General features: G+C 48.0%; 1 protein-coding gene across 1 annotated transcript in view; it reads right to left on the reverse strand.

Moving 5' to 3' along the window:
- The window catches only part of KHK (ketohexokinase), a 158,196-nt gene that overhangs the window by 94,029 nt on the left and 43,784 nt on the right, over window positions 1-20,383 (reverse strand). The window contains exons 5-6 of the mRNA XM_083175122.1: window positions 7,590-7,662; window positions 4,500-4,646 (exon numbers count right to left, since the gene is read on the reverse strand). Of these exons, the coding sequence (XP_083031248.1) occupies window positions 4,500-4,646; window positions 7,590-7,662 (220 nt within the window). The remainder of the gene's footprint in view (window positions 1-4,499; window positions 4,647-7,589; window positions 7,663-20,383) is intronic.

The following is a 20,383-nucleotide window of genomic DNA, read 5'->3' on the forward strand; positions in this document are numbered from 1 at the left end:
CGGCCACTAATGGTTTCCAGCTGCTCCAGCCATCCAGTCGCTAATGGTAACCAGCTGCTCCATCCATCCAGCCGCTAATGGTAACCAGCCACTCCAGCCAATATAGGCTACTGGCCACTCCAGCCATCTTGCCAATAATAGTTACCAGCCACTCCAGGCATTCACCAATAATGGTAACCAGCCACCAGCCATCCGGCCCCCAATGGTAACCAGCCACTCCAGCCATTTAGCCGCTAATGGTAACCAGCCACTCCACCTTTCCAGCTGCTCCAGCCATCCTGCCACTAATGGTAACCAGCCACTCCAGCCATTCAAACGCTAATGGAAAAAGCTGCTCCAGCCATCTGGCCGCTAATGGTAACCAGCTGCTCCAGCCAACCGGCCACTAATGGTTACCAGCTGCCCCAGCCGCTAATGGCCATTAGCCACTCCAGTCATCTGGTGAATAATGGTTACCAGCCACTCCAGCCGTTAATGGTAACCAGCCGCTCCAGCAATCCGGCAAGTAATAATTACCAGACGCTCCAGCCATCAGGCGAATAATGGTTTCCAGCCGCTCCAACCATTAATAGTAACCAGCCACTCCAGCCATCCAGTCGCTAATGGTAACCAGCAGCTCTAGCCATCTGGCCGCTTATGGTAACCAGCAGCTCCAGCCATCCGGCAGCTAATGTTAACCAGCCGCTCCAGCCATCCAGCCGCTAATGGTAACCAGCTGCTCCAGCCATCCGGCTGCTTATGGTAACCAGCCGCTCCAGCCAACCGGCCACACTAATGGTTACCAGCTGCCCCAGCCGCTAATGGCCACCAGCCACTCCAGTCATCTGGCGAATAATGGTTACCAGCCGCTCCAGCCGTTAATGGTAACCAGCCGCTCCAGCCATCCGGCAAGTAAGGATTACCAGATATTCCAGCCATCAGGCGAATAATGGTTTCCAGCCGCTCCAACCATTAATAGTAACCAGCCACTCCAGCCTTCCAGTCGCTAATGGTAACCAGCTGCTCCAGTCATCTGGCCAATAATGGTAACCAGCCGCTCCAGCCGTCTGGTGAATAATGATTACCAGCCGCTCCAGCCATACGGCAAAAAATGGTTACCAGTTGCTCCAGCAGCTAATGGTAACCAGCCGCTCTAGCCATCCGGATGCTAATGGTAACCAGCCACAACAGCCAACCGGCAACTAATGGTTATCAGTCGCTAATGGCCACCAGCCACTCCAGTCATCTGGTGAATAATGGTTACCAGCCGCTCCAACCGTTAATGGTAACCAGCCGTTCCAGCCATCTGGTGAGTAATGATTACCAGATGCTCCAGTCATCTGACAAATAATGGTTACCAGCCGCTCCAGCAATCCAGCCGCTAATGGTAACCAGCCGCTTCAGCCATTAATGGTTTCCAGCCGCTCCAACCATTAATAGTAACCAGCCACTCCAGCCAACCAGTCGCTAATGGTAACCAGCAGCTCTAGCCATCCAGCCGCTAATTGTAACCAGCTGCACCAGCCATCGAGCCGCTAATGGTAACCAGCCGCTCCAGCCATTTAGACGCTAATGGTTTCCAGCCGCTCCAGCCATCCTGCCACTAATGTTAACCAGCCACTCCAGCCATCCAGCCGCTACCGGTAACCAGATGCTCCAGCCAACCGGCCACTAATGGTTACCAGCTGCTCCAGCTGCTAATGGCCACCAGCCACTCCAGTCATTCGACGAATAATGGTTAACAGCCGCTCCAGCCATCCAGTCACTAATGGTAACCAGCCGCTCCAGCCATCTGATGATAAATGGTTACCAGCCGCTTCAGCCGTTAATGGTAACCAGCAGCTCCAGCCATCCAGCCGCTAATGGTAACCAGCCACTCCAGCCATCTGGCCGCTAATGGTTTCCAGCTGCTCCAGCCACCCTGCCACTAATGGTAACCAGCTACTCCAGCCAACCAGCCACTCCAGCCAACCACCAGCTGCTCCAGCCATCCGGCAAATAATGGTTACCAGTCACTGCAGCCATCCGTTTTTTAATCGTAACCAGCTGCTCCCGCCATCTGGTGAATAATAGTAACCAGCCGCTCCAGTCATCCAGCGAATATTGGTTACCAGCAGCTCCAGCCATCTGGCCGCTAATGGTAACCTGCCGCTCCAGCCATCCGGCCGCTAATGGCAGGGCCGTTTCTACAGGCGGACAAGCCGTGCAGCAGCCCGGGGCGCCGCACGGCTTGTCCACCTGTTACACAGCCAGGGCGCCCGGCCGGCAGCTGAGCTCTCAGCTCCCCACAGCCCACAACGCCGCTGCCGCCGCCGCCGCCTCCAAGTCTCCCCCGCCGCCTCCGCCTCCAAGTCTCCCCCGCCGCCGCCTCCTCCAAGTCCCGTCTCGCCCCCCCGCCCCCCGCAACGAATAGGCGCACAGGTGAGCCCCAGGGGAGGAGAGCGCAGCGCGTCTCTCCTTCCCCTCGCTCACTGTGTCCTTGGGCTGGCAGCCAATCAGAGGACCTCGCGGGCTGGCAGCCAATCAGGAGCCAGCCCGCGAGGTATGAATGGCTGCCGGCTCAGGGACACATCGAAAGCAGCAGCAGGCAGCAGCATGCAGCGGCGGGGGACTGGAGGGGGAGACCCAGAGAGAGAGAAAGAGAGTGAGTTGTGCTGCTGGCACTTTGGGGGAATGTGTGGCACTGTGGGGGCATATATGTGGCACTTTGGGGGGCATATATGTGGCACTTTGGGGGCATATATGTGGCACTTTGGGGGCATATATGTGGCACTTTGGGGGCATATCTGTGGCACTGTAGGGGCATATCTGGCACTGTGGGGGCATATGTGTGGCACTGGGGACATATCTGTGGCACTAGGGGCATATTTGGCACTGTGGGGGATATATATGTGGCATTGTGGGGGCATATCTGGCACTGTATGGGCATATGTGTGTCACTGTGGGGGCATATGTGTGTCACTGTGGGGGCATATGTGTGTCACTGTGGGGGCATATGTGTGGCACTGGGGGGGCATATCTGGCACTGGTGACATATCTGGCACTAGGGGCATATTTGGCACTATGGGGGCATATATATGTGGCACTGTGGGGGCATATATATGTGGCACTGTGGGGGCATATGTGTGGCACTGTGGGGGCATATGTGTGGCACTGTGGGGGCATATTAATAAACAGCATGAGTTGTGCGGCAGCGGCGTGTGGGGCATAATGTGTAATAGGCATTACGGTGTGGGGAGTATTGTGTAATTGCCATCACAGTGTGGGGTGTAACGGGCATCATAATGTGTAATTGTCATCATGGTGTGCGGCGTAATGTGTAATTGACATCACGGTGTGCGACATAATGTGTAATTGTCATCACGGTGTGCGACAATGTGTAATTGTCATCACGGTGTGCGGCGTCATGGATAAATAGTGTATAATGATTCAAGTAACCTATCATTGTTTGGCCTTGATCTGTGAGGCGTACTAGGTCACTGTGTGGGCCTTTATATTTTTATGTCACTGTGTGGCCTTCAGCCGGCCAACTAAAGTGCGGGAGTACAATGACAATTCCTGCGGTAACCAATGTCTGGACATGCAGGTTGCAAAGGTGAGTTGTAAGGTAATTGTTTTCCTGCTAGACCACGCCCTTATATTAAGCCACGGCCATTTGAAAAATAAACCACGCCCCCTATTTTGGCGCGCGCAATTTCTTCTATGCCGTGTTAACTTTTTATATTTGGGTGGGGGGGGGGGGGCGCATTTTTGTTCCTTTGCCCTGGGAGCTAAATTGTCTAGAAACGGCCCTGGCTAATGGTAACCAGCTGCTCAAGCCATCCTGGCGCTTATGGTAACCAGCTGCTCCAGCCATCCGGCCACTAATGGTTACCAGCCACTCCAGCTTCTAAGGACTAACGGCCGCTCCCGCCATCCAGCAAATAATGGTAACCATCCGCTCCAGCCATCCGACAAATAATGGTGACCAGCCGTTCCAGCCATCTGGCCAATAATGGTGTCCAGCAGCTCCAGCCATCCGGCCGCTAATGATAACCAGTTGCTCCAGCCAACCGGCCGCTAATGGCAACCAGCCGCTCCAGCCAACCGGCCGCTAATGGTAACCAGCCACTCCAGCCATACAACCTTACCAGGACACCTATCTGATGGGACACTGATCTCATCTTTACCAGGACACCTGTCTGATGGGACACTGATCTCATCCTTACCAGGTCATCTGTCTGACGGGACACTGATCTCATCCTTACCTGGTCACCTGTCTGATGGGACACTGATCTCCTCCTTACCAGGTCACCTGTCTGAGGGGACATGAATGTCATCCTTACCAGGTCATCTGTCTGAGGGGACACGGATCTCATCCTTACCAGGTCACCTGTCTGAGGGGACACTGATCTCCTCCTTACCAGGTCACCTGTCTGAGGGGACATGGATGTCATCCTTACCAGGTCATCTGTCTGAGGGGACACGGATCTCATCCTTACCAGGTCACCTGTCTGATGGGACACTAATCTCATCCTTACCAGGTCACCGTGCTGGAATAATTGGAACAGCTCTTCTCTCTCCTTTTCAATCTCCACTGAGATGGTGATACGCTGGTCTGGGGCACAGCTCTTGTTGTAATGCTCCACTCTTTGTATCATCTTAGCTTGCTCGTCAGCATTCCTACCCTAAGAAAAAGGATCAAAGAAATACTGTATAAGGCTGTGCTACAACACACCCTACATTTTACATTAGTGGCCCCTGTAACATCACACAGGACAACAGGATACATGTATATAAACAATTGTACATTTGGTGGAGATGTGACGGTCAGCATTATAGCGATAACTTACAGACTGAGTAGGGATCTGCCACCCAGCATTAAATTCTTACAAAGTCTACTGATGAGACTACTCTAATGCTGAATAGCGCACCTCCTCCCAATGTCTACTGGTGTTACCACTCTAATGCTAACCAGCGCACCTCCTCCCAATGTCTACTGATGAGACTACTCTAATGGTGACCAGCGCACCTCCTACCAATGTCTACTAATGTTACTACTTCAATGCTGACCAGCGCACCTACTCCCAATGTCTACTGACGATATTACTCTAATGGTGACCAGCGCACCTCCTCCCAATGTCTACTGGTGTTACAACTCTAATGCTGACCAGCACACCTCCTCCCAATGTCTACTGGTGTTACCACTCTAATGCTGACCAGCACACCTCCTCCCAATGTCTACTGTTGCTACCATTATAATGCTGACCAGCGCACCTCCTCCCAATGTCTACTGATGTAACCATTATAAGGATGACCAGCGCACCTTTAACCCAATGTCTACTGATGAGACCAATGTAATGCTGACCAGTGCACCTCCTCCCAAAGTCTACTGATGTTACCACTCTAATGCTTACTAGCGCACCTCCACTCAATGTATACTGATATTACCATTATAATGCTGACCAGCGCACCTCCACCCGATGTCTACTGATAAATCTCAATGCCGGAATCCCGACCGCCGAAATCCCGACAAGGGGGGGACGAGGATCGCCCCCCCCCCCCCTTGCGGGCTTGGTGCCTCGCTACGCTCGGCACACTAATTTATTTTCCCTCTGTGGGTGTTGTGGACACCCATAGAGGGAGAAAGTGTCGGAATTTCGGCGGTCGGGATTTCGGCGGTCGGATTTTGACCACCGGGATTCTAACTGCATCCCCTACTGACGTTACCACTCTAATGCTGATCAGCGCACCTCCACCCAATGTCTACTGACGTTACCACTTTAATGCTGAACAGTGCACATCCACCCAATGTCTACTGATGTACCAATTATAAGGGTGACCAGTGCACCTCCTCCCAAAGTCTACTGATGTTACCACAAAATGCTTACTAGTGCACCTCCACCCATTGCCTACTAACGTTACCACTCTATTGCTGCCCAGCAAACCTCGACTCAATGTATACTGATCTTACTATTATAATGCTGACCAGCGCACTTCCACCCAATGTCTACTGATGAGACCACTCTAATGCTGACCAGCGCACCTCCTCACAATGTCTACTGATGAGACCACTCTAATGCTGACCAGCGCACCTCCAACCAATATCTACTGATGTTACTACTCTAATGCTGACCAGCGCACCTCCTCACAATGTCTACTGATGAGACTACTTTAATGCTGACCAGCGCACCTCCAACCAATATCTACTGATGTTACCACTCTAATGCTTACCAGCACACCACCTCCCAATGTCTACTGATGCTTCCACTCTAATGCTTACTAGCGCACCACCTCCCAATCTCTACTAGTGTTACCACTCTAATGCTGACCAGTGCACCTCCACCCAATGTCTACTGGTGTTACCACTCTAATGCTTACCAGTACACCACCTCCCAATGTCTACTGATGCTTCCACTCTAATGCATACTAGCGCACCACCTCCCAATCTCTACTAGTGTTACCACTCTAATGCTGACCAGTACACCACCTCCCAATGTCTACTGATGCTTCCACTCTAATGCTGACCAGCGCACCTCCTCACAATGTCTACTGATGAGACCACTCTAATGCTGACCAGCGCACCTCCTCACAATGTCTACTGATGAGACCACTCTAATGCTGACCAGCGCACCTCCAACCAATATCTACTGATGTTACTACTCTAATGCTGACCAGCGCACCTCCTCACAATGTCTACTGATGAGACTACTTTAATGCTGACCAGCGCACCTCCAACCAATATCTACTGATGTTACCACTCTAATGCTTACCAGTGCACCACCTCCCAATGTCTACTGATGCTTCCACTCTAATGCTTACTAGCGCACCACCTCCCAATCTCTACTAGTGTTACCACTCTAATGCTGACCAGTGCACCTCCACCCATTATCTACTGATGTTACCACTCTAATGCTTACCAGTACACCACCTCCCAATGTCTACTGATGCTTCCACTCTAATGCTTACTAGCGCACCACCTCCCAATCTCTACTAGTGTTACCACTCTAATGCTGACCAGTGCACCTCCACCCAATGTCTACTGGTGTTACCAATCTAATGCTGACCAGCGCACATCCAACCCAAATGACCGCCTTGGCCCTGGCGCCGGAGAACCCCCCCCCCTCCCCGCTGACAACTTACATAACTCCTGTGGGCAGGCAGAGGGGGTCCGGGGACTGGTGTAGCCGTCCGTCTCTACTCTCTCCTACTAGCGCACCTCCACCCAATGTCTACTGATGTTACCACTCTAATGCTAACCAGTGCACCTCCACCCAATGTCTACTGATGTTACCACTCTAATGCTGACCAGTGCACCTCCACCCAATGTCTACTGATGTTACCACTCTAATGCTGACCAGTGCACCTCCACCCAATGTCTACTGATGAGCATGTCAGCCGCCAACCCTCCTGTAGGCATCAGCCCACCTGCGTACCCATGGGAACGTCACAATGGTTGCGTTAAGCTTGGCGACTATGCAAGTTGCCGAAGCCATTCACAAAGGGGAGCTGCACATGTGCATCATAGGCCATGCACAGTCCCCAAACATTTGAACGGGGCTGAACGCGCTATGTAGCGAGTAAAACAGAACCACCCCCATAGACTAACAACACCGGTCTTTCAATTTTACCTCCCAGTGAATCCACCTGTGTTGGGTTAGATCTACTTTCTGGAAGTCATCCACAGTAACATCAGGCAAGTTCCTGCAGTGTCAAGAGATCATAAAACAACATAAGACATATATCATGGGGAAAAAATCCCACAGTCATTACCCAGGAACCATTCGTGACGAAACGAGATGGACCTGGACTGAGAAACTTTGGCTGACATGTAATAGGATGCGCTAGTTGAATTTGTGCAACATTTAGGTAACAAAATGGTGGGTACTTGTTTCCTAGCACGGCCACAAAGATATACATCTGGTCCATCTTTATCATCGCGTCGTGTCGTGCACATTTTGGTATGGTAACGATGGTCCCGACACTTGTGATACTGGCGATGTCATTTTTTCCCTCTCCATTTTAATCGGCATCTCATTAATCGCGTCGGTAACCTGTAAATAGCTGCTTGCGATGGACCCGATGTGCCTGATGGTTACGTTTTTATGTCAAAATTGCCTCAATCGCGTCGGTCGCGTCGAATGTTACCTGTAATGCAACCGACGGTCGCGATGAACCCGATTTTCATCAGGCCCATTCCCCCTAGGTTTTTCCCGCTTTGTAGGCCCTTCTGTAATAGGCCCAATTAACCCTTGTAGTCCTGCCTCTTATCAATTCTTCCTAGAAACATATGTTTTAATGTTTAATCCTACAACAGGGGTGCATACCCAAAATATAGAGCGCATGAGGGGGGCGTGCAAGTGGCGAAACAAACGCCACCGGGACACTGCCAGACACATGCTGCAGAGCTACTTGGAGGAGTTTATGTGGCGGAAGAGCCTTGCACGCGATGACCCCTTTGGACGTGCATTACATGCGTTGACTTTATTACCAAAAGACTGATTATTGAACAATTCCCCCATCATATTTCTAATTGTCCCATTATTATTATTGTCATTTGTTCATTTTTCAATGAAATGCCTATTTTCTTGATTCTTTTAATTTTTTAGTAAAATTTCAAAAATGATTTCAAAAACTTGTCTTTACTGTCTCTGAAGAATGATTTTGGATGGATGAATGGATTGCAGTCGCACACCGCCACTATCCACGCCATTTTTAGAGGCGTGGCGAGGGGCGATGATCATGTCACCATGGATTTGATAATATGTAGTGTGCTGATCACAGCAAATCCGCCGAGCACAAAGTGTGATCAGCACACTACATATTATCAAATACATGGTGACATGCATAATCGACATGTTGACATGGTCCACATGTCGACAAGTGGAAAAATACGTGGCGTCGGGCGCAATGTACTGTAACCATTACAGCTCAATGCGCCCGACCGACGCAATATTTCATAGTATAAGCACTATATAGTGCTTATCATGTCAGTCGCGTCGGGCACAATGTACAAGGGCTGCGACCAACGCGATCAATCATTTTCGAAGTACTGCGCCACACTTATCTGGTGAAATCGCGTCGGTCGGGGTGTAAGGGACGGTGTACCATGTAACGCGAGCGACGCGAGGTATGAGAAGTGACGTCCATAGTAAGTGCTGCTAAGTTCTTGTAATATAAAACATTGCGTCGGTCTGAGGCATTGAACTGTTTAGAACGCCTCCCAGCGACCGACCGACGCGATTTTGATGACGGGCAAAGGCCAAAGGCGCCAAAAGGACCCTGGGGAAGGACAACAGCAGCCATTTTACATGCTAATTGAGCTCTGGCTGCAGCTGATTAATCTGGCTCCCTGCCCCTGCGCAAAAAGTAAGCTGATTTAATGATTACTCTACTCAGGTGGGGTGTGGGGTTTGGGAGAGTCATATACAGGGTGTTGGAGGGGGAGGGAGCGGGTGTGGGGGTTTGGGGGGGGGCGCTTTGGGGGGCAATGATATATATATATGGCTAGTTTTTACTATGTGCAGGGGCCCTGTTATGCAGGGTGGGGTACAAGTATTAATGTTGAGGGAAGGGGGGAGAGGGAGGTGGGGGGGGGGGGGCACAGGGGGGAGTGTATGTGGGGATTGTGATTATGTATACCAGTGATGAAATGCAGGGTGTGGTATAGCTACTAAAGTGTGTGGATCATGTCTATATTCAGGGGTACTGCTCATGTATAGATCCAGACAGTGATCATGTGAAGGGGGTGATGTGGTGCAGGATTTAGGGTGATCTGAATAATGCACATGGGTGTACAAAGTGTTGATGTATAGACAGGATCATGGTGTCATGTGGTTGTTATTACAATGGTGCTGCAGGTAGTATGATGTATCCTATTAGTATTAATGTACAAAGTGTTGATGTATAGACAGGATCATGGTGTCATGTGGTTGTTATTACAATGGTGCTGCAGGCAGCATGATGTATCCTATTACTATTAATGTACAAAGTGTTGATGTATAGACAGGATCATGGTGTCATGTGGTTGTTATTACAATGGTGCTGCAGGCAGCATGATGTATCCTATTAGTATTAATGTACAAAGTGTTGATGTATAGACAGGATCATGGTGTCATGTGGTTGTTATTACAATGGTGCTGCAGGCAGTATGATGTATCCTATTAGTATTAATGTACAAAGTGTTGATGTATAGACAGGATCATGGTGTCATGTGGTTGTTATTACAATGGTGCTGCAGGTATCATGATGTATCCTATTAGTATTAATGTACAAAGTGTTGATGTATAGACAGGATCATGGTGTCATGTGGTTGTTATTACAATGGTGCTGCAGGCAGTATGATGTATCCTATTACTATTAATGTACAAAGTGTTGATGTATAGACAGGATCATGGTGTCATGTGGTTGTTATTACAATGGTGCTGCAGGTAGTATGATGTATCCTATTAGTATTAATGTACAAAGTGTTGATGTATAGACAGGATCATGGTGTCATGTGGTTGTTATTACAATGGTGCTGCAGGCAGTATGATGTATCCTATTAGTATTAATGTACAAAGTGTTGATGTATAGACAGGATCATGGTGTCATGTGGTTGTTATTACAATGGTGCTGCAGGCAGCATGATGTATCCTATTACTATTAATGTACAAAGTGTTGATGTATAGACAGGATCATGGTGTCATGTGGTTGTTATTACAATGGTGCTGCAGGCAGCATGATGTATCCTATTAGTATTAATGTACAAAGTGTTGATGTATAGACAGGATCATGGTGTCATGTGGTTGTTATTACAATGGTGCTGCAGGTATCATGATGTATCCTATTAGTATTAATGTACAAAGTGTTGATGTATAGACAGGATCATGGTGTCATGTGGTTGTTATTACAATGGTGCTGCAGGTATCATGATGTATCCTATTACTATTAATGTACAAATTGTTGATGTATAGACAGGATCATGGTGTCATGTGGTTGTTATTGCAATGGTGCTGCAGGTATCATGATGTATCCTATTACTATTAATGTACAAAGTGTTGATGTATAGACAGGATCATGGTGTCATGTGGTTGTTATTACAATGGTGCTGCAGGTATCATGATGTATCCTATTACTATTAATGTACAAAGTGTTGATGTATAGACAGGATCATGGTGTCATGTGGTTGTTATTACAATGGTGCTGCAGGCAGTATGATGTATCCTATTACTATTAATGTACAAAGTGTTGATGTATAGACAGGATCATGGTGTCATGTGGTTGTTATTACAATGGTGCTGCAGGTATCATGATGTATCCTATTACTATTAATGTACAAAGTGTTGATGTATAGACAGGATCATGGTGTCATGTGGTTGTTATTACAATGGTGCTGCAGGCAGCATGATGTATCCTATTACTATTAATATACAAAGTGTTGATGTATAGACAGGATCATGGTGTCATGTGGTTGTTATTACAATGGTGCTGCAGGTAGTATGATGTATCCTATTACTATTAATGTACAAAGTGTTGATGTATAGACAGGATCATGGTGTCATGTGGTTGTTATTACAATGGTGCTGCAGGTAGTATGATGTATCCTATTAGTATTAATGTACAAAGTGTTGATGTATAGACAGGATCATGGTGTCATGTGGTTGTTATTACAATGGTGCTGCAGGTAGTATGATGTATCCTATTAGTATTAATGTACAAAGTGTTGATGTATAGACAGGATCATGGTGTCATGTGGTTGTTATTACAATGGTGCTGCAGGTATCATGATGTATCCTATTAGTATTAATGTACAAAGTGTTGATGTATAGACAGGATCATGGTGTCATGTGGTTGTTATTACAATGGTGCTGCAGGCAGCATGATGTATCCTATTAGTATTAATGTACAAAGTGTTGATGTATAGACAGGATCATGGTGTCATGTGGTTGTTATTACAATGGTGCTGCAGGCAGTATGATGTATCCTATTAGTATTAATGTACAAAGTGTTGATGTATAGACAGGATCATGGTGTCATGTGGTTGTTATTACAATGGTGCTGCAGGTATCATGATGTATCCTATTAGTATTAATGTACAAAGTGTTGATGTATAGACAGGATCATGGTGTCATGTGGTTGTTATTACAATGGTGCTGCAGGTATCATGATGTATCCTATTACTATTAATGTACAAAGTGTTGATGTATAGACAGGATCATGGTGTCATGTGGTTGTTATTACAATGGTGCTGCAGGTAGTATGATGTATCCTATTAGTATTAATGTACAAAGTGTTGATGTATAGACAGGATCATGGTGTCATGTGGTTGTTATTACAATGGTGCTGCAGGTATCATGATGTATCCTATTAGTATTAATGTACAAAGTGTTGATGTATAGAGAGGATCATGGTGTCATGTGGTTGTTATTACAATGGTGCTGCAGGCAGCATGATGTATCCTATTAGTATTAATGTACAAAGTGTTGATGTATAGACAGGATCATGGTGTCATGTGGTTGTTATTACAATGGTGCTGCAGGTATCATGATGTATCCTATTAGTATTAATGTACAAAGTGTTGATGTATAGACAGGATCATGGTGTCATGTGGTTGTTATTACAATGGTGCTGCAGGTATCATGATGTATCCTATTAGTATTAATGTACAAAGTGTTGATGTATAGACAGGATCATGGTGTCATGTGGTTGTTATTACAATGGTGCTGCAGGTATCATGATGTATCCTATTAGTATTAATGTACAAAGTGTTGATGTATAGACAGGATCATGGTGTCATGTGGTTGTTATTACAATGGTGCTGCAGGTATCATGATGTATCCTATTAGTATTAATGTACAAAGTGTTGATGTATAGACAGGATCATGGTGTCATGTGGTTGTTATTACAATGGTGCTGCAGGTATCATGATGTATCCTATTAGTATTAATGTACAAAGTGTTGATGTATAGACAGGATCATGGTGTCATGTGGTTGTTATTGCAATGGTGCTGCAGGCAGCATGATGTATCCTATTAGTATTAATGTGCAAGCTGTTTTTTTTTTTTGGAAAGCAAAAAAAGTTGGAGTAGACTTTGTGTAACTTGTGTCCTATTACAGCGCCCATGGCACGTGAACCCAAAGCGTGGCTAGCGCAGCGGTACGCGTCCTACGACCTTTTCATACCCCCACTATCCACGTCGGCGTGGAGTTGAGAATATATAGTGTGGCGAGCGCAGCGAGCCCCGCGAGGGGACGCTGATACCTGTGAAGCCCGCGAGGGGACACAGGGATCTGTGAAGGTATCCGCGTCCCCTCGCTGCGCTCGCCACACTATATATTCTCAACTCCACGCCGACATGGATAGTGGGGGTATGAAAAGGTCGTAGGACGCGTACCGCCGCCGCTCGCCACGCTTCGGGATGGCGAGGATAGTGGGGGACACATATATATCAGTGCTTCTGTCAGCATGTATTGAAATGTGGTGCATATTGCACTTATTATGTAATATGGAAGTAGCGTGTAAGATTTAAGCCTTGTTTTTTTTTCCCGTATTCTATTTCAGTTATTGACAGTTTTTAAAAAAAACTTATTTCAGACATATTCCAAAAAATTGATTTTGAATAATTCCTCCCAAACTCTGAGGTAAATATTAGTGGCTTTGGGCTGCACATTAATGAATAACAGTGGAGTGCATTGTGTTTTGCAGGGAATACTTCATTTTTTAATATTTTTTTCCAGAATGGAGCGCAGTGTCGACAGACATCTGATGAGGAAGTTGATCGATCTCTACAAGGAGAATAGATGCCTGTGGAAGAAGGACCATATCGACTTTCACAACCAGGAGAAGCGGAATGAGGTGTTTGGGAAGATCTCGGCCTACGCTAGGAGACGTGTCCCTAATGCAGATGTCACATGGGTCCGGAAGAAATTCACTAATATGCGGACAGTGCTGGTGAAGGAGCATAATCGGGTCCGGGAGTCGCAAGCTTCGGGAACCGATCCGGCAAACGTCTATCAACCGAAGTTGTGGTATTATGACCGGATGCTGTTCATTGTGGAGGAACAAGGAAGGACAGAAACAGAGGGAACTCCTACGGATGAAGGCTCTTCATCCAGTGCACAGGAGAGTGCGGACGTAGTAAGTATCGTGTTCAAATATGATCGGAATGTAAATGAAAGTAAAATGTAATGTTTTAACATATTTTTTCCGTTTCTTTTCATTCTAGGTAGTTCCCTCTGAGTCAACGCAGCAGGCTGAGTCGTTGTCGGAGGTGGCGGCTCCTGCGGTGGCGAGCACATCATCAGCTCCCCCCAGGAGGCGTAGGAGGAGACAGCCGACGAGACCTGCTGCTAGTGGCCAAGACCATTGCTGCCACTATAAGGAGGAAGCATTAACAAATCCCCCCGATGAGTATCAAATGCTAGCAAATCATGTTTGCACAGAAATGCGGAAGTGGAAGCGAACCACATACCACCACTTTAAGTGTTTGCTATATGACAGTATGTTGCGCGCATCCGAGGATCACCTGTGTGGTGAGTGCAAGCCACCGTCATGTAGCACGCACACAGTGCAAGTAGGGCCACCACCTCATCACCCACATCACCACCCAATGTTCAGTGCGCCGGTTGCTCCTCCGCCTGCCCCTTACTACGCGCCGGTACCCCCTATGCCACCTGCCACTGATCCCTCGTCTTTGTCTGGGACTCTGTTGTCTGCTTTGAGAACTGTGCAGACCCCCACCCCAGATGAAGAGCGTTACTTTAATTATTAGTTTTAATTTGGCTAAATTGACGTTTCATTTATTATTTGGCAGCAATGTTCTTGTTTCTGTTCCTTTCTGTTTTCTCCATAATGAACAGTTTTTGGTCATGTACTGCAATTTTGGTTGGTGAACGTTGCAGTCCGGTCTTCCTGAAGTTTGCGATGACCGTACTTGTTTTGCTCCTTCACTAACCACTGTTCCGTATATTTGTGTTTTCTTCCGGATTCATGTGATTGTTTGCATTAGTGGGCACGGTATTCTAGCGTGCCGTTATCTTCCCATGCCTCATTTCAATTTGCCTGGTTGTGATAGTCAGGCATCTATTCTTCTTGTACTGATTGATCAACTTCCTCTGCAAGACATGACCGAATGTTGTGGTCGTATCCCCCTGCCCCATCCTGGCATATTTGTTACTGTTACCAAAAAAAAAAAAAAAAAAAAATGAAAAAAATGGAAAAAAAAAAAAAAAAATAAGAAAATGGAAAAAAAAAAAATTATCCTCTGTTTGGGTCTCCCCCGCCCCCCTGCCTCTGTTAATATTTCTATTTTATTTATAAAAAAAAAAAAAAAATTATGGCCTGAGAAGGGCTATAAAACAGTTTTAATAAAAAAAAAAAAAAAAAAAAAAATTATGGCCTTAGAAGGGCTATAAAACAGTTTTCAAAATAAAAACCGTTACATTTATTGAGATGTGTCGTCTGATTTATTGTGGTACAGGTAATGTAGGGGTGCAAAATGTGGGTGTGATATTATTGATAAGGGGGTATTTCATTGTTAGCACCCATCTCGGGTATGTCATTATAAGCACCCATGTCACATCATGAAATCGGTGCTTGCAATGAAGAAATCACGTCGATCTCGTCGGGGGCATTGAATACTGTCAAACAGTGCACCCGATGGCTTGTAATGCCACCGATTTCGTGCAATACTTCAATCATCGCGTCGGTCACGTCGCGGTTTGTAATGCCACCGATTTCGTGCAATACTTCAATCATCGCGTCGGTCGCGTCGCGGTAATTGAAGCATGGTACACAATGTCTGCGATTTCTGAATTCAAGAGCATCGCGTCCGTCGGTGTTAATCGCGGCCCTTATAGTGCACTAATTAAGGTCCGCGACCGACACCGATTGTGGCCGTGCTAGGAAACAAGTACCAAATGGTGTTTTCGCACATTTTGGCGAAACCGCTAACTTATTAAGTCACGTAAATAGCACTTTCTCACTTGCCGGTTTAAATTCGCATTTTTATTGCATCCAGATGTTTTCACATTGAAAAGTATACAAATTGCTTATAGAATTGAATGTGCTAATGGTAATCGCATTTCAAAAGTGTCTAAAAATCGCCAATGATGTAGACCAGGCCCTGATGGGCGAATTGACTTAGAAGCAACTTTGTAAAAATGGAGAAATGATTAATTTTCACACAGGTGTCCAAAATTTTATTCATATACTCCCCTACATATACCCAAACATTGTTAAGGCCCCCTGTGAGGGTGTGAGAGATGGAGATTGCACAGAGTGGTGTTGATCTTTCTGTTTGTGACATTGTTCGTTTGGAGGAGCTGCGCAGGAGGAGGGAGGCTGCTGCGCGCCAGTTCCAGGTACCCCGACTACTGCGTGCTTAACGTAGGTATCGTGCTCGGCTGTACCTGGACTCCCTCTCGGATCAACAGGTTGTGGGGATGTTTAGGATGAACCACAAAAACCTGTTGGACTTATTGTATATGAGCAGGTGAGAGATGATTGGGAGCCTTATGGGGGGGGGGGGGGGGGCAACTATGCAGTGTCTGGGCTTGCATGGGTGTATGTAATCGGTTGGCTGGTGCCTCCCCCAGTGCGGCTGGCCTCTTTCATTTCTGTCGCCATCTTGGCTTTGAGTAGCATTTTGATGTCATTAAACCTCTTTTTAAGATTTTTGACACTTCTTTTGTGGCTGCTAACGGCATTGACTGCGCCAGTGATGGATTCCCACATGGCCCTCTTCCGCTCCACAGTGGTGCTGTTGTTGTGCTTCCCCAGCAGCCTGTCAAATATGGGCACTATGACACGGACAAGGGCCACATTTTGCTCATAAGGGAAATGCACCTTACAGCCACTTTGGGTGCGGGCACTTTCTGGTTCCTCCTCAACCTCCTCTGCGGCCATGTCCCCCTCCTCCTCGGACTGTGTGCGGAACAGGTCCTCCTGTGTGAGGGGATGAGATGTGGAGGCAAGTCAACCTCCTCCTGCTGTGCCTGCTCCTCTGGGGTCCTCCCTGGCCCAGGCCTTGTTGTGGCCATGCTGCTGCCTCTCCTTTTCTCACTGCTGGCTCTTAGTGTGCCTCTGCTGCCTCTCCCCCTGGCTCCTCTAGGCGCTGCTGCTGCCTGTAACTGGCCCACTGCTGCGGAGAGGAGGCAGAGTCAGCGGGTACTCACTTCAGGTAGGCACTGTGGGGCTCCTGGGCGGCGGGCTTGTTGTCGGCGTTCATCAGCATACTGTGGCATCTTCAGCTCAGAACAGCCCTGCTCATCTGCCTGCGGCCACACATGCGGGAGAAGGGCAGGAGCTTTCTGAGCGTCCGGCGGGGTGGGCTGTACGCACATCGATTTACATGTGTTTCCAGGCATTTGTTAAAATCGCTCAGAAAATGCCTGAATATTGCGCTGTGTTCAACTGCAATTTTGGCACTTTTTCTGTGATTCCTAGCCGCATTCGCAGGAAATTTATTAATTTCCTAGTATATAGGGGCCTTCCTATTATATTACATATATCAAACATATTCACAATTTATATTTTATTAATGCTGATTTTAAACATAATTATTCTGCACAAAGCTTATCAGGCACTACAGCAAGACATATACTGTACCTTGTGCCCAGCGGCAGGCGTCCCATATCCAGGCACTACAGCAATACATATACTGTGTGCCCAGCAGCGGGCATCCCATATCCAGGCACTACAGCAATACATATACTGTACCTTGTGCCCAGCCGCAGGCGTCCCATATCCAGGCACTACAGCAATACTTATACCTTGTGCCCAGCAGCGGGTGTCCCATATCCAGGCACTACAGCAATACATATACTGTGTGCCCAGCAGCGGGCATCCCATATCCAGGCACTACAGTAATACCAATACCTTGTCTCCAGCAGCGGGTGTCCCATATCCAGGCACTACAGCAATACATATACCATGTGCCCAGCAGCAGGCGTCCCATATCCAGGCACTACAGCAATACATATACCATGTGCCCAGCAGCAGGCGTCCCATATCCAGGCACTACAGCAATACATATACCATGTGCCCAGCAGCAGGCGTCCCATATCCAGGCACTACAGCAATACCAATACCTTGTCTCCAGCATCGGGTGTCCCATATCCAGGCACTACAGCAATACATATACCATGTGCCCAGCAGCGGGCGTCCCATATCCAGGCACTACAGCAATACATATACCATGTGCCCAGCAGCAGGCGTCCCATATCCAGGCACTACAGCAATACATATACCATGTGCCCAGCGGCAGGCGTCCCATATCCAGGCACTACAGCAATACATATACTGTGTGCCCAGCAGCGGGCATCCCATATCCAGGCACTACAGCAAGACATATACTGTACCTTGTGCCCAGCGGCAGGCGTCCCATATCCAGGCACTACAGCAATACATATACCATGTGCCCAGCAGCGGGTGTCCCATATCCAGGCACTACAGCAATACATATACCATGTGCCCAGCAGCAGGCTTCCCATATCCAGGCACTACAGCAATACATATACCTTGTGCCCAGCAGCAGGCGTCCCATATCCAGGCACTACACCAATACATATACCTTGTGCCCAGCGGCAGGCGTCCCATATCCAGGCACTACAGCAATACATATACCTTGTGCCCAGCAGCAGGCGTCCCATATCCAGGCACTACACCAATACATATACCTTGTGCCCAGCAGCAGGCTTCCCATATCCAGGCACTACACCAATACATATACCTTGTGCCCAGCAGCAGGCGTCCCATATCCAGGCACTACACCAATACATATACCTTGTGCCCAGCGGCAGGCGTCCCATATCCAGGCACTACAGCAATACATATACCTTGTACCCAGCAGCGGGCTTCCCATATCAAGGCACTACACCAATACATATACCATGTGCCCAGCAGCGGGCGTCCCATATCCAGGCACTACAGCAATACATATACCTTGTGCCCAGCAGCAGGCGTCCCATATCCAGGCACTACACCAATACATATACCTTGTGCCCAGCAGCAGGCTTCCCATATCCAGGCACTACACCAATACATATACCTTGTGCCCAGCAGCAGGCGTCCCATATCCAGGCACTACACCAATACATATACCTTGTGCCCAGCGGCAGGCGTCCCATATCCAGGCACTACAGCAATACATATACCTTGTACCCAGCAGCGGGCGTCCCATATCCAGGCACTACAGCAATACATATACTGTGTGCCCAGCAGCGGGCATCCCATATCCAGGCACTACAGTAATACCAATACCTTGTCTCCAGCAGCGGGTGTCCCATATCCAGGCACTACAGCAATACATATACCATGTGCCCAGCAGCAGGCTTCCCATATCCAGGCACTACAGCAATACATATACCTTGTGCCCAGCAGCAGGCGTCCTATATCCAGGCACTACCCCATACATATACCATGTGCCCAGCAGCGGGCGTCCTATATCCAGGCACTACACCAATACATATACCTTGTGCCCAGCGGCAGGCGTCCCATATCCAGGCACTACAGCAATACATATACCTTGTACCCAGCAGCGGGCGTCCCATATCCAGGCACTACAGCGATACATATACTGTGTGCCCAGCAGCGGGCATCCCATATCCAGGCACTACAGTAATACCAATACCTTGTCTCCAGCCGCGGGTGTCCCATATCCAGGCACTACAGCAATACATATACCATGTGCCCAGCAGCGGGCGTCCCATATCCAGGCACTACAGCAATACATATACCTTGTGCCCAGCAGCGGGCTTCCCATATCCAGGCACTACAGCAATACATATACCTTGTGCCCAGCTGTAGTGCCTGGGTAGTGCTGCAATACATATACCTTGTGCCCAGCTGTAGTGCCTGGATAGTGCTGCTGCGGGCTACCCATATCCAGGCACTACAGCAATACATATACCATGTGCCCAGCAGCAGGCGTACCATATCCAGGCACTACACCAATACATATACCATGTGCCCAGCAGCGGGCTTCCCATATCCAGGCACTACACCAATACATATACCATGTGCCCAGCAGCGGGCGTCCCATATCCAGGCACTACAGCAATACATATACCATGTGCCCAGCAGCGGGCGTCCCATATCCAGGCAATACACTAATACATATACCATGTGCCCAGCAGCGGGCGTCCCATATCCAGGCACTACAGCAATACATATACCATGTGCCCAGCGGCGGGCGTCCCATATCCAGGCACTACAGCAATACATATACCATGTGCCCAGCGGCGGGTGTCCCATATCCAGGCACTACAGCAATACATATACCTTGTGCCCAGCAGCGGGCTTCCCATATCCAGGCACTACAGCAATACATATACCATGTGCCCAGCAGCAGGCGTCCTATATCCAGGCACTACAGTAATACATATACCATGTGCCCAGCAGCGGGCGTCCCATATCCAGGCACTACAGCAATACATATACCAT

Source organism: Crinia signifera, chromosome 3, assembly GCF_055691185.1.
Source record: "Crinia signifera chromosome 3, ASM5569118v1, whole genome shotgun sequence".
In the NCBI taxonomy this organism is placed as follows: domain Eukaryota; kingdom Metazoa; phylum Chordata; class Amphibia; order Anura; family Myobatrachidae; genus Crinia; species Crinia signifera.